The 21,802-nt window shown below is 35.0% G+C and overlaps 4 protein-coding genes and 1 long non-coding RNA gene across 7 annotated transcripts; 3 read left to right on the forward strand and 2 right to left on the reverse strand.

The window, feature by feature from the left end:
- Positions 1–31: 31 nt before the first annotated feature.
- LOC111369571 lies at positions 32–6,592 on the forward strand. 3 transcript variants are annotated; one of them, XM_022991141.1, is made up of 3 exons: positions 32–856; positions 3,158–3,268; positions 4,207–5,048. In XM_022991141.1, the coding sequence occupies exons 1-3, from the start codon at positions 215–217 to the stop codon at positions 4,255–4,257; spliced, it is 804 nt and encodes a 267-aa protein (XP_022846909.1). In that variant the 5' UTR covers positions 32–214; the 3' UTR covers positions 4,258–5,048. The 3 variants fall into 3 exon arrangements, with proteins under 3 accessions (XP_022846909.1, XP_022846910.1, XP_022846908.1); XM_022991142.1 differs by lacking the exon at positions 4,207–5,048 and adding an exon at positions 3,348–3,489; XM_022991140.1 differs by lacking the exon at positions 4,207–5,048 and adding an exon at positions 6,019–6,592 and having other exon boundaries at positions 35–856.
- A 102-nt stretch (positions 6,593–6,694) lies between these two features.
- Positions 6,695–8,817, reverse strand: LOC111369569 (F-box protein FBW2-like). Its single transcript, XM_022991139.1, has 3 exons — positions 8,672–8,817; positions 7,746–8,071; positions 6,695–7,549 (listed from the first exon to the last, which is right to left on the reverse strand). The coding sequence occupies exons 2-3, from the start codon at positions 8,051–8,053 to the stop codon at positions 6,895–6,897; spliced, it is 963 nt and encodes a 320-aa protein (XP_022846907.1). The 5' UTR covers positions 8,054–8,071; positions 8,672–8,817; the 3' UTR covers positions 6,695–6,894.
- Positions 8,818–10,830: 2,013 nt separating this feature from the next.
- On the forward strand, positions 10,831–12,553 carry LOC111369040 (protein FAR1-RELATED SEQUENCE 5-like). Its single transcript, XM_022990526.1, has 6 exons — positions 10,831–11,241; positions 11,283–11,459; positions 11,589–11,773; positions 11,825–11,885; positions 12,010–12,110; positions 12,247–12,553. The coding sequence occupies exons 1-6, from the start codon at positions 10,831–10,833 to the stop codon at positions 12,551–12,553; spliced, it is 1,242 nt and encodes a 413-aa protein (XP_022846294.1).
- Positions 12,554–13,325: 772 nt separating this feature from the next.
- On the reverse strand, positions 13,326–14,780 carry LOC111369572. Its single transcript, XR_002698196.1, has 2 exons — positions 14,412–14,780; positions 13,326–14,295 (listed from the first exon to the last, which is right to left on the reverse strand). It is a non-coding gene; the product is annotated as an uncharacterized LOC111369572 (long non-coding RNA).
- Positions 14,781–19,242: 4,462 nt separating this feature from the next.
- LOC111369224 (EPIDERMAL PATTERNING FACTOR-like protein 1) lies at positions 19,243–20,494 on the forward strand. Its single transcript, XM_022990689.1, has 2 exons — positions 19,243–19,445; positions 20,082–20,494. Exons 1-2 carry the CDS (start codon positions 19,353–19,355, stop codon positions 20,313–20,315), a joined length of 327 nt encoding a protein of 108 aa, XP_022846457.1. The 5' UTR covers positions 19,243–19,352; the 3' UTR covers positions 20,316–20,494.
- Positions 20,495–21,802: the final 1,308 nt, after the last annotated feature.

Raw genomic sequence — 21,802 nt, forward strand, 5'->3', positions numbered from 1 at the left:
CACCACCCACAAAACCCAAAAAAAAAATAAAAAAATAAAAAATACTTGCCCCAGCTCAACGGCCCTTTCCAAGTTGCAGTTTGGCATTCAGCTAAACCTCGCTCTTCGAAGTTGAAAGTTCTTGATAAAAAACCATGAAACACTTTACAGTCCAAACATCCTGACTCTGTGACTCGCATCAACCCAATAATCAATTTTACTCTACGAAGAAGCGATGTCACTTTCATTTCGAACCCTTTTCACAAACAAGAATCCTTCGTCATTTCCTACCAATGTTTCGCGAACCCATTTATTAAAATCGCTCAATTTCGCATGTTTAATCCCGAATTCGAAAATCCATTTCCCAAATTCCCGGAATTTCCCTACCCACAATCACCTTCTGTACGTTAGAAAAGTCAAAGCCTCGTTTCAAGAAACGTTGGAAACCGCACCGAAGCAAGATAATATTAATGGTAACATCAGTGGTGAGTATAATTTCGATACATTTCTTTCGATTCTTGAATTTATTTGTCTTGCCTCGTCGGCTGTGAGTTCGATATATATTGCGGTTAGCTCTGGGACGCAGAAGGGGCTTGTGGGATGGATGTGGAACAAGATTTTGGTGTGGCAGTGTGTGGTTTTGGTAAGTGGAGTGGTGGTTGGAGCCGTGATAAGGAGGCGGCAATGGAGTAGGATTTGTGGGGTTGGGTTCTCGAGGTTATCAGCTTCCGGGGTTAATTTGTTGGAGAGGGTGGAGAAAGTGGAAGAGGATATGCGAAGCTCTGCGACAATTATTCGGGTTTTGTCAAGGCAGCTGGAGAAGCTTGGAATTCGTTTTCGGGTCAACAGAAAGGCTATCAAGGAGCCCATTGCTGAGGTAATTTGTGATGGTTTTGTATTTCATATTCTGTTTGGCATTCAGTTATTAATTTAACAGGTTTGAGGTAATAAGTTTAAATTTTGGGGACATAGGTTGTACTCTTAAAATGAGAAATGTAGCTTCTCTCTTGTCATTAAAAGTGCCTCTCGATATATCAATGCAGCTAAGTTTTTTAATCATAATGCCTCAAGTTTTATAGAAGAAGAATGCTATCTAGCATCACTGGCGCTATAACACCAATCTAGGTGGTGTTATGTGATAGAATCAATGAAAGGTGAAATTAAATGACTTATTTAATTGTACTTCTCATTTAATGTGACATTATTGCCACCTAGACTGACGTTTTAATACCAATAGTACTAAATAGCATTACTCTTTGTATAATGATGAGCTACTACATTCTTTAATTTGAATGTTTGTTTGTGTTTTGGGGATTGATGGATTTCTAAATAGAGTTTGACAAGTTGATGGGTGGTGTAAATAAGTTATTCATTTTATTCAAGAGGTTTGCATTGGTAAATAGGAAATAAAAGCGGCATTTGGTTTTCCATGAATGATTCAGTCAACTTTTCATAATTTATTATTAGCTCTCCCATTTTCTCTTTAATCTACATAATTAATTACACAAGTCATGCAGGTTTGGCAAACTCCTCATTCGTAGGATAAATGAAGACATAATTCGACATGGCATTTATAATTTATTATTAGCTTCACTCATTTTCTCGTTAGTCGGATAACACAAGACGTGTACATTTCACAAACTAATACATGTCTTTTAGCTACTCTTTTTGTCTCTTGTTAATCCACATTTATAAGCTACTTCGATTATTCTAGAGGTCTGCCATGTTCAACAAGAAATAAACCTGCTCCTTGATAGTAATGATCAACTTACTAGCTTCTCTCATTTATTAATTCAAGAATATAATTATTTTAATACTCAATATAATTAAAGCAATTTAGTATTATGTGAATACTATAAAAATATTTACATACATACAAAAAAAGGTTTGTTCCAAGTTCTCCGTTTAGTTAACTTCAAATGGTTCCTCATCAACATGAATGCATTTATCACTATAGTCTATTGATATTATCAGTAAACAAATTATGTCCACAGAGTTCATTGAGATAAATTTTGACAATTTAATTTTTTATATGTAGACTGGAATATTGCCTCAATCAATCTACATCTTACTCAACATAAATATTGAAAATGAAATTATAATTAAACTTAGTATTGGTATTTGTAAAGATTGAATTGATTAGATTGTAAAGACAATCGTTACTTTAGAAATTCTAAAATTAATGAGTAATGATGGTTACTTATATCTCATTTTTTTGGTTGGTATAAGTTGTGTGCCAAGTTGTCGCTAACCTGATTGTTGTGTTGGTTCTTCTCTTTGTGTTTTTTGTCTTATATTCTTTTTCTTCTATTCATTGAATGTCATTCTTTAATTTTTTTTCCCTCCCTCAAGCCACTCAATTTAAATCATTTTCACTTTCTCACAGCACCTTTTTTTTGTTCTTTTGATCAACCAAATGCATGACATAATTTGGTTTGTGTATAATTTAGTAGTTCAGTAAGGTTAAATAAGTAATTTGGAACATAAGTAAAGTTATAGTATTTTCGAAGTTTTCCAAAAATCCTTTTGAGTTTCCCTGGAGTTTTTCAAGTGGTCAATAAACGTAAAAATTGGATGCTATTTTCAAGTTTTCAAAGCTTTACCTTAAGTTTTCGGAAGAGTTTTGGTTTCCAAAACATGCTTGACACTGAAGTTCTAAGCTTCTAGAAATTTCCATGTTTTAGAGATAGTATACTGGGATAAAAACACTCAGGTACTTGTATTAGAACTTTGTGTATGAAATACATTCTTGAAATTGCGGGGCATTAGGTTATTTGCTTGTCATTCTTTTGATGAGGTAGAAGAAACTAAATATGTTGCCTATATGACCTATGAAAACTTCTGCTCCTTTAGTAGGACCAAACATTTAGCCTATGTTTGACCACCATTTTTTCAAAAACTCATTTTCAAGAGCACATTCTCCCTTAAAATAATTTTACATGTAAATTCAAAAATTTTCCTTATTTTTTAACCGTACATTCTCCAACAAAATAGGGCTTAGTTTATTTGTTTTATGAAGTAGATCTTTAGGTTGTATATCATTCTTGCTGCTAACAACTCCTTCGCATTCATGTCCCGTATTTACTGCTGTTTTTTTTTTTTTTTTTTGGGGGGTGGGGGGATCTGTACTGGGATCTCTGAACATTATGGATCTTAAATTTCTTCTTGTAATATGCAGAGTGCAGCATTGGCCCAGAAGAATTCTGAGGCGATTCGAGCATTGTCAGTGCACGGAGACATTCTGGAGAAGGAGCTCAGCGAAATTCAAAAGGTTCTGCTGGCTATGCAGGTAGATATTGACTTGTTGAACTCATGAATTAACAATATTATCATTCACATGTCAAATATTTGATAATTCTATTTAACAGCTCGACATGGATGAAGCATAGAAGGAGCTCTTTAACTGAGCCAGATTTATCTCGATTTACTAGGTCATTTAGCTGTCAGGAAAAAAGTACTTCATCTTTTCCCATTTTAAAAGGTTGAATCCCAACCTTAAGGGCCCCCACCGACCCTGCCCTGGGCCATCGTGGAGGAGGTAAATCGCAGGATGCGCCTTTCAGGAGCCAGGGTGGAGAGCATATGGATAGGCCAAGGCTGTTAACCCATATGGTAACTCCCGCTTGCAACAAAGTCAATTCCACCTTGCGGGGAATCGAACTCTGCACACTGCCGCGCTGAGCCCTATCCGCCCTCCCCTTTGCCACTGGGAGATATGCCCTGGGGGCCATCTTGTTGATATGATGGAAGGTTACTGTCAAAAATTGGTTGCATTTGTTCCATTTAAAAATAAAAAATAAAAAAATTAATAATAATAATAATAATAATTACCCCAAATCCCTCCTCCTTAGACAGCTAAATCCAAGAATTAGATTAAGACAAGAATCTTCGACTTTTGTGAAGGTCTCTAAACCATTCACTTTCTTCATTTAAGAACTTTTGTTCAAGTTTGCCTTTTAAAATTGAATCTATTATTCTTTTGCAAAATTTGTTGTGAACTAGTATATGTCTATTTTGAATCTTTTTCGGTTAAATCGTTGTTTTCTAAACATCCAGTCGTACTTAATTTATTTTCAATCTTGAAATATATAATTGGCAATAACTGTCAACATAACTTAGCATCTCAGGATATCAAAATATTTTGGTTAATAACTCAAGTCATTACTTTTAGATGCATATAGTTCTCTAAGAAAAAAACTTCCCATATAGTATTTTTGTTGTCTACAGGAGTCCTGCTTCCACAAGAGAGTAGTAGGAGGGGGAAGATCTAAAAATTAGAATGAGCAAAGAGTGGCCAGTGGCCACCTTCAATTTGGAACTATTGTCTTCTCTTTGAGGTTGACAGACTGCTTGTATTCTGATATTTCACCAAATGCTTCATGTTTCGTGCACATTGAAAGAGTATTTGCAACTATATCTTAATTAAAGCCAAAAAGGAGAGCTTTTCTTTTTGTCTTTTGTGGTTTAAAGGAAAAAAAGATAGAACAAGAACGCAATAGGTTTACCAACCTCACTCAAATAATTGATTCATACCATGGAGCCAACTCTCTTGGATAGTTTGTTTTCTATTATGTCAATGCCATTTGAATCGATGTTATTAGCTGTGAATTCGAACTTTATGGTATTTTCCGTTTCATATTTTTGACAGGCATTTGTGTGAAATGTTGGCAGTCAAAGATGTAAACTGGAAGATAGATTCATTTAGAGACACATATGATCAACAGACATTCTTCTTTTATCTTGATTAGTCTAACCATCCAGGGGTAGGGGGCAGAGGGAATTGTATAAATAATTAGAACAATCTAACTACAAGTGGATTATCTTGAACTGAGTTTATAATTTTTCAGAGAGATTCTGTGTTTTTTGGCAAGAAAGCTCTGCTCTATGTCACTTGTTGTCTAATAGATAACCGTGCCAGTAAACTGTCTGGCAAGTTTGTGCCTAGACATTTTTTATGTTACCGTGTGGCTTGCCTGGGTAATTTGTCAAAGATATCTCTTTTTGATCTGCTCTTCTTTGTGCATTTGTTAGCACATAGCAAATAATCGTTCTTTGTTTGCTAGTCTTATTATTATTATTATTATTATTATTATTATTATTATTATTATTATTATTATTATTATTATTTTGTGATGAACAATTTTGACTGGTGAAAATGAGGCACTGTTTGATGAGGTGAAAAATGTTTATTTCTGGGCATCTCAACAATTACAATAATCTCACATTCTTTACTTTCAAATGCTGGATAAGTAAGTGCTTCTTTTTATTTTTTACTAACAGTTTGGGCAAATTTTCTGAGATCTGACAAGCATAAGAAGTTATTTAGGCTGTTTTGATTTCCAAAGCTTTTTATATCTCTCATGCAGCTTTCGGTTCCCTGCTGAAATGGGCACAAATGACACCCTTTCTTGCTTAGGTCATGTTAATCCTATACCTTAAATTTGAAATAAACTTTATGGTCTTACGTCCTGGGGATACATATGCCCACCAATTATTTTCAAATATGCTCCCTAATTCATTTACTTGTATTTGCATTGGAATTTATAGTCTTACAAGCTGGGTGACATGAGGAACATTTGCATTCAAATTTTTAAATTTACAGAAATATGTACTCGCTCATCCGAAGATATTGGCCTTGAATCTTTACAGAAATACTTTAGTAGGAAATTCTACAGAGCCATTCAAATGCTGAGAAATGATGTTATGTATTGTATCCATCAGAACTGTAAAAGAAAAATTTCTTATTCTTATTTATCTATTATAAATGATGCACCGTTTTAGTTCGTGTTTATAGCTATCAAAATTTGAGTACATTTTCAGTGAAAACGACAAATGAAAAACCTTTTGTAGTGAGGCATTATATCAAAATTTTTGGGGAACACTTTTAGAAATGTCTCAGATATAATTTCACCATTCTTTACTCGAGCAATCTTTAGTTTGCCTTGCTATATTATATAGAAGTAGAAAATACTTGAAAAACTATGGGCTCAAATTGCTAATTTGTTAATCTGATATCTATTACTGTTGAGTTCTGTGTAGGAGCAGCAGCAGAAACAGCTTGATCTCATTCTTGCAATTGGGAAAACTGGGAAGTTTTGGGAGAGTAAACGTGTATCGAATCAAGATCAGAATTCAACAGAGGCCTCGAATTTAGCAGTCGATGGAGCACCACATTTGGATACAAACCAACTCCGTACTTTAGCCAGACAGAAGGAAGCCAACAATGACAGAGCCTAGATTTTCAGTGAGACGAGGCAAACTTTCGACTCAATTTCTCGATGTTTCTTGATACCGGTAGAAGTGGCGCAAGATCGTGGTTTTGTACAATTATGCTTGACATTCGACCATTTAGAGCAGGTTAGTTCACACGAGAGATTCGTCATGGAGTAGGGAAGATGGAAATGAAAATTGAAGAGTAACATTGCTTTTTTCTCGATATTTGAAAGAAGCCATTGTATTTGTATTAATAAACTGATTTTGGTGTAAAACAAAGGGAAATTCTGCATCATGTGGTAGACGTTTGATATATTTTGTGTAAAACTCGTGTGATATATCAGATTTTCCATGTAGAAATCACATTTGAACGCATAATGATGTTCGCTCTTTCTTTCCATGTTCATGTTCAAGTTATAAGGCAATACCCGACCTTTGTCCGGGGCAAAACCATCAAATATGAGTCTTACGAAGGCACAAACAAAAATTTCAAGACTAGAAATAATCGAAGCTTGATATAGAAAGTGTTTCTGATTTGATTACTTCCAAGATACACGCCCAGATTCTTACATAGTATATCACAAAGAGATTCTTACATGGTTATATCACAGAGAGCATATGAACTTAGATCAAACTCAAGTAGCATACAGAGTGAAGAAACAGCAGGCGATCCGAACAAATACAAACTATACTCTTCGTATCTCAGGGAGATTGGGGCCAGTCGTACCCCTCGTCAATAGCATTAACATCATCATAAAACCACATTTCTACATCCTCCATAGGATGTTCGTATTCCCAAAAGTCATCCAACATCTCATCAGCAAAATCGTCATCAATCTCCCCGGCCACAAAATCCCAGGCTAGGTAACCGGACGAGCTTGAATAATCCGAGCAATTATCCCAGCCATTCATATCATAACAATCCATGACTAGGGGTCCGACCACCTTCAATTCCGGGAATTTTTTCACAAATTTCTCGTCCAGGTTCACATTCCAACAACCTCGTACATCTAGCAACTCAAGCTGTTTGCAGTTTTTAAGAATCTCGGTTACGCTTGCTGTACTGACAAGCAAGTAGGCAATCTCAAGTTGCTTGAGTCGAGGCATCGTATTAGCAATGGCTAGGGCTTCATCGTCTTGGGAAAGCTTGTCGATCACCTCTAGTGGGTGCATTATTCGCCGCAAACTAGCAAGAAATTTACAGTGCCGCCCTATTGCTTCAAGAGCTTGAGCCCCTATATTGATGCAGTAACTCAAATCTAAAACCGTAATAGTGGATAGCATGCCAGCAACTTTTTCCACTATCGAATCATTTATTTCACTTCTTGGCAGTTGCAACGTCTGTAAAGATTTGGCACTTGAAACCAAAACATAATCAAATGAACACAATCCAAAATGTGAAGTGCAGATTAACAATCTTTAAAACCCTGTCAAAGATTATTCAAATCATTCTAGAATTCGAACCCAAGTTAGAAATTAGACTATTATGAGTAGATTGTACGCTAATGTAAATCCTAGGAAATCACTAAACAACGATTCCACACGATACTTACTGGTTTGCAATGAACAAAATGCTTTCGTCCCCAGAGAGGCCGGAAACACACAGTTTTCGGGGCGACCCACAGCTTCGACCTATCAGTAATTGAAGCATTCGGTTGACAATTTCAGGCTTGCGGTTTCGGCTCCATTCTTCAATGTCTATCTCTATCCAGCAATAAGGCCCCATCACTGCCTTTCCCCACGACTTGCAAACCATGGGTATTACAGTCAATACCTCATGAAGCGATAGATTCTTGAATATTAGCCCGAGTGTATCGGGTATTAGTTCGTCCCATCGACGACCATAGTCCCCATCCTCCATTTATCTTTAGCTATTTTCCTGATAAGAAGATCAAGAAATCAAGAAGCTAAACTTGGTCAAATTTTCACATTCCCACTACAAATTCAGTACTACCCTAACCAAAATGGTATATTCTCTTCAATTTCAGAAAATTAATACTGAAATCCTTAAAACATTACGAAGAAACACATAAGCTAAAAATCAAAATCTACATAATACAAACAAAAAATAAATAAATCTAGAGAATCCAAACAAAAATTAGACCTAGAAGAAGGGAGAGTATAAGCTACTCAAGAAATTCTTGAATTTTGCAAAATGTAAGTGAAAAGGCACAACCTTATGATAAAATTTCAGTTTAAAAAACCCAGAACTGATTTGAGGGAAATAATGAATATTCAGATCATAAATCGGGCTAAAATGATTAAAATTACATAGCCCACAAAATTATATAACAGAAATTCTCCAGAAATGCGTAGATTAGCCATGGCTAGAGAGCAAAAATGCTGAAAATACAGCTATAAACAGAGTTTAATATACAAATATTCACAGCCCTATTGCCCATAAATGACTACGAAAATTAAATTAAATACAACACAAATACATATTCAAGAATCCCATTTGAAGAGAACCCAAAATTACCAAGCTTTTTGTACTCTTGGATCTGTGAAGTAGCACACCAATTTATCCGCCTGAAATGAAGGTCTAAGAGAATTCTCTCATTCTCTCTCTTCAAAGAGAGAGTAAACTGAGTGTGAGTGGAAAAGAGTAAAAGCAATTCAAGAAAAATAAGCAAAAAGCCAAGATCAAATCTTGTCTGTATGTGTTTAACTGCTGGAAGATACTTTTTTTTTTTCAACGGCTCAGACCCCACTGAAAGAGTGCGCTGCTTGGGAAATTGTATTATTGTTTGTACTTTGAAACTTTTACACGCATCTGAGTGACGCACCACCATAGATATTTTTATTAAAAAAGCTGTTTGAATAAACTGGAGATTTGAATGGTTGATTGGCGTTGGAGAATTCTTGATTCTACTGTACTTTACCATTTTGTAATTGGATTTTGAGTAAATTTGTTTAATAAAGAAGATTGCGTAGTACTTTAGAGGTTAAGAAAATAATTCGAGATGTCACTTATGTGGCTTGTTTGAGCCCTTTTTTTATAATAAAAATACATTTTGAAATAGTATTTTAATCGAGAATACGTGGTTGAAAAATATGAAAAAATTTTGAATTTGTATATAATATTATTTTATTGAAAAATTTGTAGTGAAAAAAAGAGAGAGAAAAATATATTTTAAAAATAATGTAATCGAATAGTACTTGTGTCCATAGTGCTTGTTGGGACGAGCAAACTTGGGCAATGAACCTAGTTTTATGCTAGTAATGCCCTTCGCCCACAACTTGTACAACAATATAGTGGGTAATTGTAATGCACGAATTTTTTCGCACATCATATGAATATGTTCAAGCCTAATTTTAAAGACTATGAAGCCTCATAGGATTTTTTTGCCCAAGTCAAATTTGGAAAGTCTCGAACTTTTCTATTACTATTATCTTCAAAATATTTAAAGATATAGGTACAAAATATTTGCTTGTTACTAATCTATATGCTTTTCAAAATTCTTTGTCTTATCAATAACGCTTCACGTACAGATTTAAACTCACAGGGAACTCATAGCCAACTGCAACGTCGAAATCTCCTACCTCCATCTCCGACAACCTCTTCTACCTCCATCTTTGACCAACCTCAAGCTAATCCATCGGCGCATATTTCCACCCACCTGTGCGGCTTCCCTCAAATTGTGGAGGAAAGGGACATTCGTTTCTTGCTTTTGTGACAGCCGCGACTGATCGACCAACACCGCATCATTCACCCACTTGCACCGTCCACATCTCCGTTAAAATATGGAATTCGAAGGAGTCGTCGACTTGACGAGGAAAGGTATATTTGAAACCTTTTATTTACAGCTTAGGTAGGTAAAAAAAAAAAAAAAACATCTTTTGATTTTTCAAAGCAAGATTATGGTACAAAACAAAGTAAAATTTAGTCTCCAAAAGTAGGGATGAAGCTATATTTAAATTTGCCTCCACAATATATTCGTGATTTCTGATTTTTGTTGGGTTGGTAAAGTGCATTTTCTGATTTCGTGATTTCTGTTATTGGTTTCACAGAGATTGTACACATTATTTGGCTGTTATGTGTTAATGTCTCATTCATGATTCTTTCATCTCAAGATCAGAAATTATGGAAGAGAAGCACAATGATTTATTGGTTGAACCTGAGAATGAAAATGTCACGAACAATGCGAACGTAGTTGAAAATGATAAGTTTATAGGAGATGGTATGAATGTGCCCGAGGGGGGGATGATGTTCGATGATGAGAAAGAAATGTTTGAATTCTATAAAAAAAAATATGATTACGAAGTGGGTTTTCCAGTCAGGAAATGGAATTCGAAAAAGGGGGGATGATGGTGTTGTGAGATATGTAACGTTTACTTGTAGTCGTGAGAGTAGAAGAAGTTATGGTACAAACAATTCTTTAAAGCAACAACTAATTAGTCAAACTGATTGCAAAGCAAGGATCTCAGCGTCTTTATTAAGTAATGGAAAATTGGAGAGTAAGCCCCCGTTTGAGCCCCATTATTCATCATTACATTAAATTAAATTTTTCTCTCTCCTACTTTTAACCACACAATTTTCAATAAAATAATATTACACGTAAATCAAAATCTTTTCTTTTCTTTTCAACCACTCATTTTTCAAAAAAACACTATTCAAAACATTATAATCTCCAAGAAATGGGGCTCAAACGAGGGCTAAATACAGCCCACCTGGAGCACAATCATCTAACGAGTCCTTCGAAATCTAGGCTGTACCGATACAATCAAGAATTGATTGCAAATGTCAAACGAAAGCTTGAAGTGAATGATATGGCAGGAATTCCATTACACAAGAGTTACAACTCTGCAGTGGTGGAAGCAGGTAGTTATGAGACTATGGCTTTCATCGAGAAAGATTTTCGAAATTATATTGAACAAATGCGACAGTTAAGACTAGGAGAAGGAGATGCTGCCGCAATACAGGCCTATTTTTCGAATAAGCAAGCACAGTGCTTGGGATTTTACTTCATTATAGATTTAGATGAGGAGTCCCAACTGAAGAATGTATTTTGGGCAGCAACAGGTATAGGCAAGCATACAAAGAGTTTGGTGATGTTGTCACCTTTGATACAACATACCTTACTAATAAGTATGACATGTCGTTCACCCCATTTGTTGGCGTCAATCTCGGTTGTGGCTTGATAGCTAATGAGGACACGACTACATTCGTATGGCTATTTCAAACATGGCTGCAATGCATGCACGGTCAAGCACCGCATGAAATAATTGCTGATCAAGACAGGGCAATACAGAATGCAATTCAGATTGTATTTTCACATACGACGAATAGGTGGTGTCTGTGACATATTTTGAAGAAGTTGCTTGAGAAGTTTGGCTATCACGATGCTAAGGCTTCGATCTTTCATACTATACATAGATTAGTATATGATTCGCAGACCGTTGAAGATTTCGAAGAAGGATGGAAGGCGATGATTGATACATACAAGTTGTATGACAATGATTGGTTGTCGGGATTGTTTGAAAACAGAGGCTATTGGATTCCTTGCTTCTTGAAAGTCACATTCTGGGCTGGAATGTCCACAACGCAAAGAAGTGAGAGTGTGAATGCATTCTTTGACGGGTATGTGCATTCAAAAATCTCTTTGAAGTAATTTGTTGAACAATATGAAAGAGTACTGCGGACCAAGGTCGAGAAAGAGTTCCAGGCTGATTTTAAGTCATACGCGCAAATGGTACCATGCGTAACAAATTTTAATTTGGAAAAGCAATTTCAAAAAGTTTACACCATATCAAAGTTTAGAGAGGTTCAGAACGAGTTCATCGGGAAAGTTTACTGTTACATTATATCTGTTTCAGAGGGATGTTCGAGGACGATTTATAAGGTTTGGGAAGATGTCCTACTATATGGAGAGCATAGGACGAAAAAATCTTTTTCGTCTCATTTACGAGGGAGACGTGTGATAATATAGTTTGTGTTTGCAGCTGTCATTTATTCGAGTTTCGAGGGATACTTTGTCGGCATGCATTCACTGTTTTGATACGTAATAATGTCAAGTTATTGCCGAACAAGTTTATATTGCGAAGATGAAGAAGGGATGTTAGTAGAGCGCACACGAGGGTGGCAGTGCACTACGTTGGGTTGGCCAGTACTCCTGTACAATTGAGGTATGACGATATATGTCGGGCATTTTTCGAGGTGGCTGACCTTGATGTTGACGATGAAGCCCGGAGTTCTACAGTAATGGATTGTATAAAGGTTCAGGCGAAGGAGCTGAAGTCGAGTTGTTGTACTCATTCCAATCATGTACTATCTCACGGATCGGATTCTCTAAATCATTTTGGCATCAATGTACTAAATTCCCTATCATCAAAGCGAAAGGGTGCGCCAAGGAAAGTTTGACGTAAAGGACAGTTGGATTCAATGTCGAAGAAAGCAAAGGTATTTTATATTTTATTCTCTTTCCTTACGATTTCAACCTGAGTTCGAATGTAAATTCTAATATGTTTTCGATGTGACATGCAGGCAAGTTCGACGAAAGGAAAAGGTAGTAGACCGACAGGTAGACATAGCACTATGGAAAAAGGTGTACTAGATGTTGACGGCTCTGAACAATGTTCGTCGTTGACGCCATTGTCATCTTCGCAACCATTTTTGGTACGTATTTTATTTCATTTGGTCCGAGCCTTATTTAGGGTATTTTGTAATGTAGGGTGACAGTAGCAACCAACAATAGTTACAACGAACAGCTGTGGTTGACATCGAGGGGCTACAATTTGTCGAAAAAAAGCGATGAGCCTTCTTTTAGGAATGGTCAAGGATATCTGCGAATATTTTGATTAGTTCTAGGCTGATTATGTATGGTTTGTGCAAAAATATAATTGTAGCCAATAGCCATATATTCATATTGTATGGCTTGACTAATTATGGCCAGTAGCATCCATTTTGTATTTTCATTTTATATGGCTTGACTAACAATTATGGCCAATAGCCATGAAAGGCCCTAAATGGAAATGATGAGTTCATGTGTTTACAATGAAACTAAGTGGTAAAGTGTTTCCCATGTATTTGCAGGTGGTTGTCTTTTATTTCAAGGAACTGAAACATCAAGGTCTATTGTGGTTCACTTAAATTATGTTGACATATATTGATAGATAAATGCTCCAATAGAACATGTGAAACAGCCATATGCTTGAGTAAATAACTTCAGAAAATGCTCAACAATCACCAGTCATGTAATTACTTGGAACTGATTACAACATAAACTAATTACATAACTACACTACACGTCACTACAAGCTAAAAAAAGACAGTTACCACACATTAACACTTGGAACTGATTACATGACTTCAAAAAACATAACATAGATAACCACAAGTTCAACAATACAACAACCTAAAAAAAACTAACTAATTACTACACAAAGCAACACTGGACACTGGAGTTTCAACAACTTCAAACAACCTGCAGCTACTACACATGCCTTGTTGGGCTCTTTTCTTTCCCATACTCCTTCCTACGTCCTTTGTCTTTACGAAATGTCATGTTCACTAAAATCTTGACACCTCGTTTGTTGGCAATTCGCGCAAGAGAGTCAAACATGCTTGGCAGTTCGTCGAATTCCTCATTGGCCACAACATTCACTTCACCACTCGATTCTTCATTATCGACCCACTCAAAGTAGCCACAGTCATCACTACAACTTTTGAATAATCGCTCATTGTTACTGGTGTTCCTTCTGACCTCAAAACATTTTTGAATTTCATGTGAACACCATGGGCATCGAAATTTTCTGGGGCAATCTCTAAAGTAATGCATTGTGCTTCTACAACTGTGACAAACTCCGAAATTCGCCCCTCTCAACTTGCGATTAGGCACAAACAATTTACAGACACCAATGCAAAATCACGCAAGTTGCTCGACCACTACAAATTCACATCTCCAGAAGTGCAGGGCAGCAGGCATTCACATAAAAATTTACACATACATTTATTACTGAATAGCAGGACAATCGAACATATTATTTAGAAGGTTATTGAAAAGTTAATTTTTCGATTAGATAACAATTTGTTTGTATTTTGAGTTCAAAAGGTTTGGTGAGTAACTAGAGATGCATAGACCAATCCATCCTCGCAAATGGCAGCTGAAATGGTAATTTCCACGACAAAAATTATGCCAAAGCAAGGAAGAGATGTGAAAATGCATTATAATCAGGATTGGTTCTCCCAAAATTAGAATTACAATGTCAGAATTACTTACTTCACAGTTGGTTTCAAGATTTCAACACAGAGGGGTTTATCCAGTGGTAGTTTGAAAGTGGCTGCTGGAGGAGAAAGTATTGTGATGGTGGTTTTCGCGGTGAGGGTGATTCAGACTTTCATCTTCGCCTCGTCAATCGCGCGAATACGTTGGGGGTAAATCAATGAAAAATTGTGGGTAACTTCTGCATCGCCGTTGGGGGGTGGTGGTGGTGGCTTCGCGGTGAGGTCTCCTTCAAAATGGGTTCTCATCGATTTCAGTTGAACGCACCGGGTCGGGATGGAACTTCTACTCCATCGCCAATTCAGAGAGAGTGAGGAGAGAAAGGAAGAGAGAGGAATTTAGGTTTTCATTGGTTTCACCCAATTTTGTTTTGAAATGTTACATGAAGAGTTATTGTTGTATTATATTGTTCAATTTCCTCATATTTCGATTTTGTACACCTTTTGGTCCTTATAGGTCCCGATTGCAATTTTTTCCCTCTTTACATCATTTCTTTGATAAGTTGTGCATGTATAGAAATTGGTTGGAATTGAAGTCACTATAAAAATTAGAAGTTTCAAATTTTTATATATGGGGATAGAAAGAAAATAATAAACGAAAGAAAATGATGATTGAGCTGAATAATGGTCTGGTGGACGGATTTTTGGATGGATAGTTATGTAGGATTTATTTATTGCGATCGACTCACTTTAATCTACACAAACGTATCATTATGTCTAGCAAATTAATTATGACACATCATCTTAACTGAAACAAATTATAAAATAAGTGATCTATTTAAAATAAGAAGAACTCTACAAAATACATCCCACATATAGAGTCTATTTATACTTTACATATCATATTTTTATAATTTATAGTTTACATACTATATTTTCGTTAACAGTAACAAAATACAAGTATGCGGTAAAAAGTAAAAAAAAAAATTAAAAAAAATACAAATATACTATTATAAATAGCTAAACAGGCAAAAATGCCCTTAAATGAAAATAACAAGTCACACCATTTATTTTACAATAATTACAATAAATGACATTTTAAAACCTTTTTAAAATTTTAATTTACTCCTTCTTCTCATTCAAAAAACTAAATTTCTATCTTTATTTCGATATCTTCTACATAAATTATCACACGTCTCCAAAAATGAACTTATGGTCGAGTCTCTTAATTACATTAATAACATTATTTTTTTACATAAACTTATATATTTTTATTAAAAAAAATTATATTTGCATTCTATTCTGTGAAGCTTCATTTGGGTAAAAAGGAAAAGAAAGAAAGAAAGGCCATTATTTTCAGAAATTTGGGTTTACAATCGATATAAATTTGACAGCTTCAACTTAAAATGAATTAAGAAAATAATTTTAAACTTCAAAATAATAACTATTATAAAAATATTTTTACTTTATTTTAAAAAATCTTTACTCATTAAACAAGACTTTTTAATTTAAAGACCACAACAATGAATTTTCATTTGTCCATTTTATAATGTTGGAACTAAAAAATGAATAAAGTCATTTATATAAATTTCTAAATAACACAGGTTTATTATAATTAATTTCTTATTTATTCTAATTTAAAGTTTGAGGAAAACGAAGATAACAAAAAATAAAGAAAACCATCTTTTAAAGAAAGAAACATTATAAATAAAAATCATGGCTTCTTATAATTATAATTTTGAAAAATGATAGAGTAGGTAAAATGGTATGTATAATGTTACAATAATGTAAAATACATGGATTGATTTGTTATTTTTAAGAAATTGTCTATTTAGTTACTTATGACGACATATTTGTAATTTTTTATTTTTTTTTTTGGTTTTTCAAACAAGGTATGTTTTTTATCATTATATGATGAAATATAGTCCTGGACTGATGGTGATTAAAATCAATCTTTTAGTAAATTTTGATAAAATTTAAAGAAATATGTAAATGAAAAATTATGAATCCTATGAATTATGAAGTTAAAATTAATTATTGAAACATGCTATGTGTATAGCAAATGTGTACAGCATTGTTCACACACACACACATGCATCGAATGGGGTCAACAATTAAAATAATCGCAGACCCCACCCTTGGGTGAGGGCTATAAACGTTGTTGTTCGGTAAATGCAGTACATTCAGCAACGGGCTTTTGCCTGGACGTCCAAGGCCTGCCCCCGGAGAATGGTTCTCAGCAAAATCCTTAATTATTTACTATAATTGAAATTAAAATTTTAATTTTAGCCCTTGTTGGAGCCTCATTTTTGGAGAAGAATGAATTTTTGAATAGTATATTGATGAAAAATGTATGGTTAAAAAATAAAGCAGATTTTTGGATTTGCGTGTAATATTATTTTATTGAAGAATGTGTGATTGAAATGATGTCAAAACACCGTTGGAAAATGTATTTTTTTCAAAAGAATGAGACTCAAACAAGGGTTTAATTCGTACTAAACAAGGGCATAGTGTGTAAATTTTAGAAACACGTGTTAGGTTAAGATTGTTGTGCGTTGGATGTTAGTTCCAAGCACGAGTTTGTCCTCGGAAAAAATTGACTGAAATAGCATTAAATTCGAGAAGAAATGGTGACTGTAGCATTTTTTTTGGTTCCCTTCTATCACTATTTACTAGGTTTCATTGGAATGAAGATGAGCAAATTAAAATGTAGAAAACTTGGAAAGAGTTTGACGACTTTAATTTGACAATCTTTTCTTTCGTCCATTGTCAAATTTGCTAAAGATAACAATAGGATTTTAACTCTTCTATTAGGTTTTTTTGGGTATACGACTTGACTCTAATTTAATTGATACTTGTGATTCCTTTGAACTAACTCAAACGCAAGGAATTATGCGGAGGATCCTCCCTAAAAGGTTCTCCTTTTCCACAGGCAAGAAATGCAGTTTTGTTCGAGACAATTAGCCTCTTATCACTACAGACTATGATCGAAATCTCTCCACCGACAAATTTTACTTTTACTTCCTCGGAGATTCCCTGCTCCATAGGCAAGAAATGCAATTTCGTTCAGACAGTTAACCTCTCATCACCATGGACTATGATTGAAATCTCCCTTCGAACAAATTTTATTTTATTTCTATTTTTTCTTGACTTGAGTCAAGAAAACTAAAAATAAATATTGTAAAATTATAAAATATTTTTCTCAATTAAGGGTAAAAATGGGAACTTGTGCCACTTTCACTTGAGATTTGAGTAACCATTCAATCCCTCTAAACATGCTGGTACAAAATTGGGAATTCAGATTCAACTTTTAAGCAGTACTGCAATGATTATAAAGAGATATAAACCCTAATTCAGCTGAATATGTACTCAAGCATGAAAAGAGCAAACATTTTTGTTTCATTTCTCCTTGAGATTTCAGTCAAACCCACATGTTTCTACTGTCACAAAAATTAATTCCCTCATTAAATGAGATTTTTAACTACTGCCATAACCCTACCAAACCCCTAGCCAACCTCAACCACACCCCCTCCAAAATTAGTAGAGCTAGGTGGACAAAATTATAGGTACTACCTCCATTTTAAAGAGTTTACAATACTATCGAAAATGGATCGATTCAATTCCTGGTTCTATGCCTAAAATGAAAAATCCGATTTTAACCCTATTTTTATTTTTATTTTTTCAATTATCTTTGAAACTCTACTAAATCGAACTACGTCCACCTTTACAAACTAGTGTCTTGTGTTCGTTAGAAATATAACTCGTAGATTAGTAGGTTCAAAATATTACTGTACAACATCACGTGCGAGTCTAAGATAATTCCTCTAAGGGTAGATCGTAATTTCTTTTGGCTAAACAACAACCCTGCCCTAACAAAGTCTAAGTAGTGCCAAATTTAGCAACATAATCGTCCACTCTTTTCAAGTGAAATTTTATTCATGTCATTTTTTTATTTTTTACAAGGTGTCCGGGCTTGCGTCCGACTAGATCCTTGTCCCTGAACATCCGGCCCCTCAGCTGCTCAGGGAGGTAAATCGCAGGATGTGCCCTTGTTGGCTCCCAGGTTCCCACAACTCATTTGGACTCCTTCCGCAAAGAGAGCTCTCCTCACTGGGCGTTTGTTCACACCAATGGCTTCCTCTCCATATGGCTCCCAGTGTTAACTCCAGGAATCGAACTCTCCACCCTTACTTCCAGCGTCCCAGCGAAGTGATTGTTCAACCAATTCGGATGTGCCCTGGGGGCAATTTTATTCATGTCATTGTTATTATTTATTGTTGTTAGTCTCCCGACCCTCGACTGATTCAACCATAATGGTCAATGATAGACTTTTTATTTTTTACAAGGTGTCCGGGCTTGCGTCCGACTAGATCCTTGTCCCTGAACATCCGGCCCCTCAGCTGCTCAGGGAGGTAAATCGCAGGATGTGCCCTTGTTGGCTCCCAGGTTCCCACAACTCATTTGGACTCCTTCCGCAAAGAGAGCTCTCCTCACTGGGCGTTTGTTCACACCAATGGCTTCCTCTCCATATGGCTCCCAGTGTTAACTCCAGGAATCGAACTCTCCACCCTTACTTCCAGCGTCCCAGCGAAGTGATTGTTCAACCAATTCGGATGTGCCCTGGGGGCAATTTTATTCATGTCATTGTTATTATTTATTGTTGTTAGTCTCCCGACCCTCGACTGATTCAACCATAATGGTCAATGATAGACAATAGCTATGTACCCCCCTCGTGATGGACATATATAGACCTTTCGCTTTCTACACTGCTATTAGCAGACCATTATTTCAATAACTTAACAGAAAGAAATTTGTCCCTTGCATTCTGATCAATGCCATTTCCTACTTTTTCTTTACGACTTGTTATTTTCACTTCAACACTACTTTCAGAATATGGTCTGTTATATCTTCTGCTACTCTTTCTATTTCTATATAACCCTTAAACTTTTATCTTATGGAAAAAACCCTATCTCTGTCCTCTCCCTCTTAAAATGCAGCCATGGCTATGACTTGTATCATAATTGTTGCCCTTCTCAATTTTCTCTCTCATTCTCATTGTTTATATCATAGACAGCCTCCATACACTCTAAGGGTAAATCCCTTTTCTCTTCTTCTTCTTTGTCCCTGTTGTGGAGTATGTATGCTCGTTTTTCACTTTGCAGCGTATATTTTTTTCAATTGTGTGAGATTATTTTTGTAACGATCCATTCTTTTGAATTATTTGAATCTTGTTTTTAGTACGCTCCTCACTCGTTTTTCTTCCCTATGTGGGTGTCTATTGAATCGAGTATACACTGTCAGCACTTTGCAAACGATTTTTTTTTTTCCAGTGAGATTATTTTTTATTGTATAGCTAGTACTTTATCTAACTCATGTTTAGCTTAGATGAAAGTTAATTTTCAGTATATTTTGACAAAAGATGATTAAATGTCCGTTTTAAAAGTTTTGGATCCCATGAATTATGTATTTTAGAATAAATCGTTGACCTGGACTTAAGTTTTAATGAACTATTGTAGCTTAATCAAAGAGGGACCTAGTACGTTTCTCTTGTAGAAAGCAAATTCAAATTTACTCAAATATATGATGTGTACAATTTTCATAAATAGGGTGGCGAAAATACTTCAACTTATAGTTTTTTGTGCAATTTTTAAGTTTAATTATTAAAGATGTCACATATATTTATTTAAATCTTGTTCCGAGCATTATTTTAAAGGTTTGTTGATTGTAGGGTTTGTCGATGGAAGAAAAGGCAAGATTGGGTTCAATGCCACCTAGTTGTCACAACAAATGCAACCAATGCCACCCGTGCATGGCGGTGCAAGTGCCACCACTGCCGAGTCACAACCGAGTACTGCCGAGTCAAACTGAAGCAACTCCATCATCAGATGAGAACGATAGGTATTCAAATTACAAGCCACTTGGATGGAAGTGTAGATGTAATGGACACTTTTACAACCCTTAATTTGCATTTGAATTTCAATTTTCAAATTAATTTTTATGGAAATTCATAAATTAAGCATTTTTTTTTTAATTTTACTTATTTTCTAGAGTAGCATATGGTTGTTGGATTTTGGAATTTTTGTAGAGACGAGACATATTAAATGGGGTATTAATTTATTAGTAGCATTTAGCATGTGTAAATTAATTGAACTTGCAAAGATAGTGGCTGAAATTTTAACGTTGGTTTCATTAAAAATCTGCTAGTATAACCGTCCCACGTGAGCTTTTCCATAAGTAACTTTCACAAAACATGAAGCTTGAGAGCAAACTCATCAAATCAATTGATATTTTGCAACAATTCAACTGAAAATCGCATTGGATTTTACTATTTCGATCACGTGAAACCTTTATTCACATATCTGTTCGATAGTGATTACGAGAATTGATTTTTTGATCGTCAAAGAAAAAAATAGGTCATACCTATGAAAAAAAAAGTAAAAAATAACAATAAGAATAGTAAAATAACGATCATAAAATTGATCTAGAACCTCAGTTTCTAAAAATTAATGATACATAACCACACTATGTGAGTCGTTGGGAAGATATTTTCCATTTTCCATTTTTAAGTTTTTTAAAAAAGTAGGTAATTTTACATACTTTCTTGTAAATAAACATATTTTTTTTTAATGTTTTTCCAAACATGCTGTATCCTGTCGGGATTTTCATGACCCACTAGAGATCTCTCTCGTGAACATCTTGTCTGTTTCCAATCTTTGCTTACACTGTCAAATAACAATCAATTTATGATAAATTTACCAAAAGACCTTCAACTTAGTTATAATGAAAGAAATCGAATCATTGATTCCATCATTTTTTTTTTTTTATTGCATTTGAGTTACCTTTTAAATTTGTAGTACTTGATTGTCAAAAAGTTGCATGATTTACTATTGAAGAATAAATGAGTAAACGTTATAATTTCAATAAAAAGTAGAAACATAGTCAAAAGGATCTGAAAGAAAAAAAAAATAAAAAAGGGCGGCTGACTTTCTTATTTTTTTTTCTTTTTATTTAATATGGAATAATAGTATGACAAGATTTTAACAAAATGTGATTTTAAATGGCGATGAGCCAATTTCCATCAAACGAGAACTCAAGTGTTAAAAATTTAAAGAGTAGGCAATCCAGACATAAAATAAAAAATTTGAGAACTTACATTGAAACATAGGGATACCTACAAGTCGAGCCGAGTCAACTCACGAGCCCAAATTCTAGGCTCAGGCTTGGTTCGGTTAAAATATCCGAGCTTTTTTTGGGGCAAAAAAAATTAGACTCGACCCGAGTTTTTGGCTCGGGCCTTTTCGAGCCGAGTTTTGTATGGTTTTGGGTTTTTTTTTTATATTAAATAAAAAGGCAGCAACCTGCTGTCCTATTTCTGGCAACAGCACGTTGCCTTTTATTTTTTTTATTATTATTTTTTAATATATGCTCCGCGGCCTTTTATTTTTTTTT

This window comes from Olea europaea, chromosome 20 (genome assembly GCF_002742605.1).
Source record: "Olea europaea var. sylvestris chromosome 20, O_europaea_v1, whole genome shotgun sequence".
NCBI lineage: Eukaryota > Viridiplantae > Streptophyta > Magnoliopsida > Lamiales > Oleaceae > Olea > Olea europaea.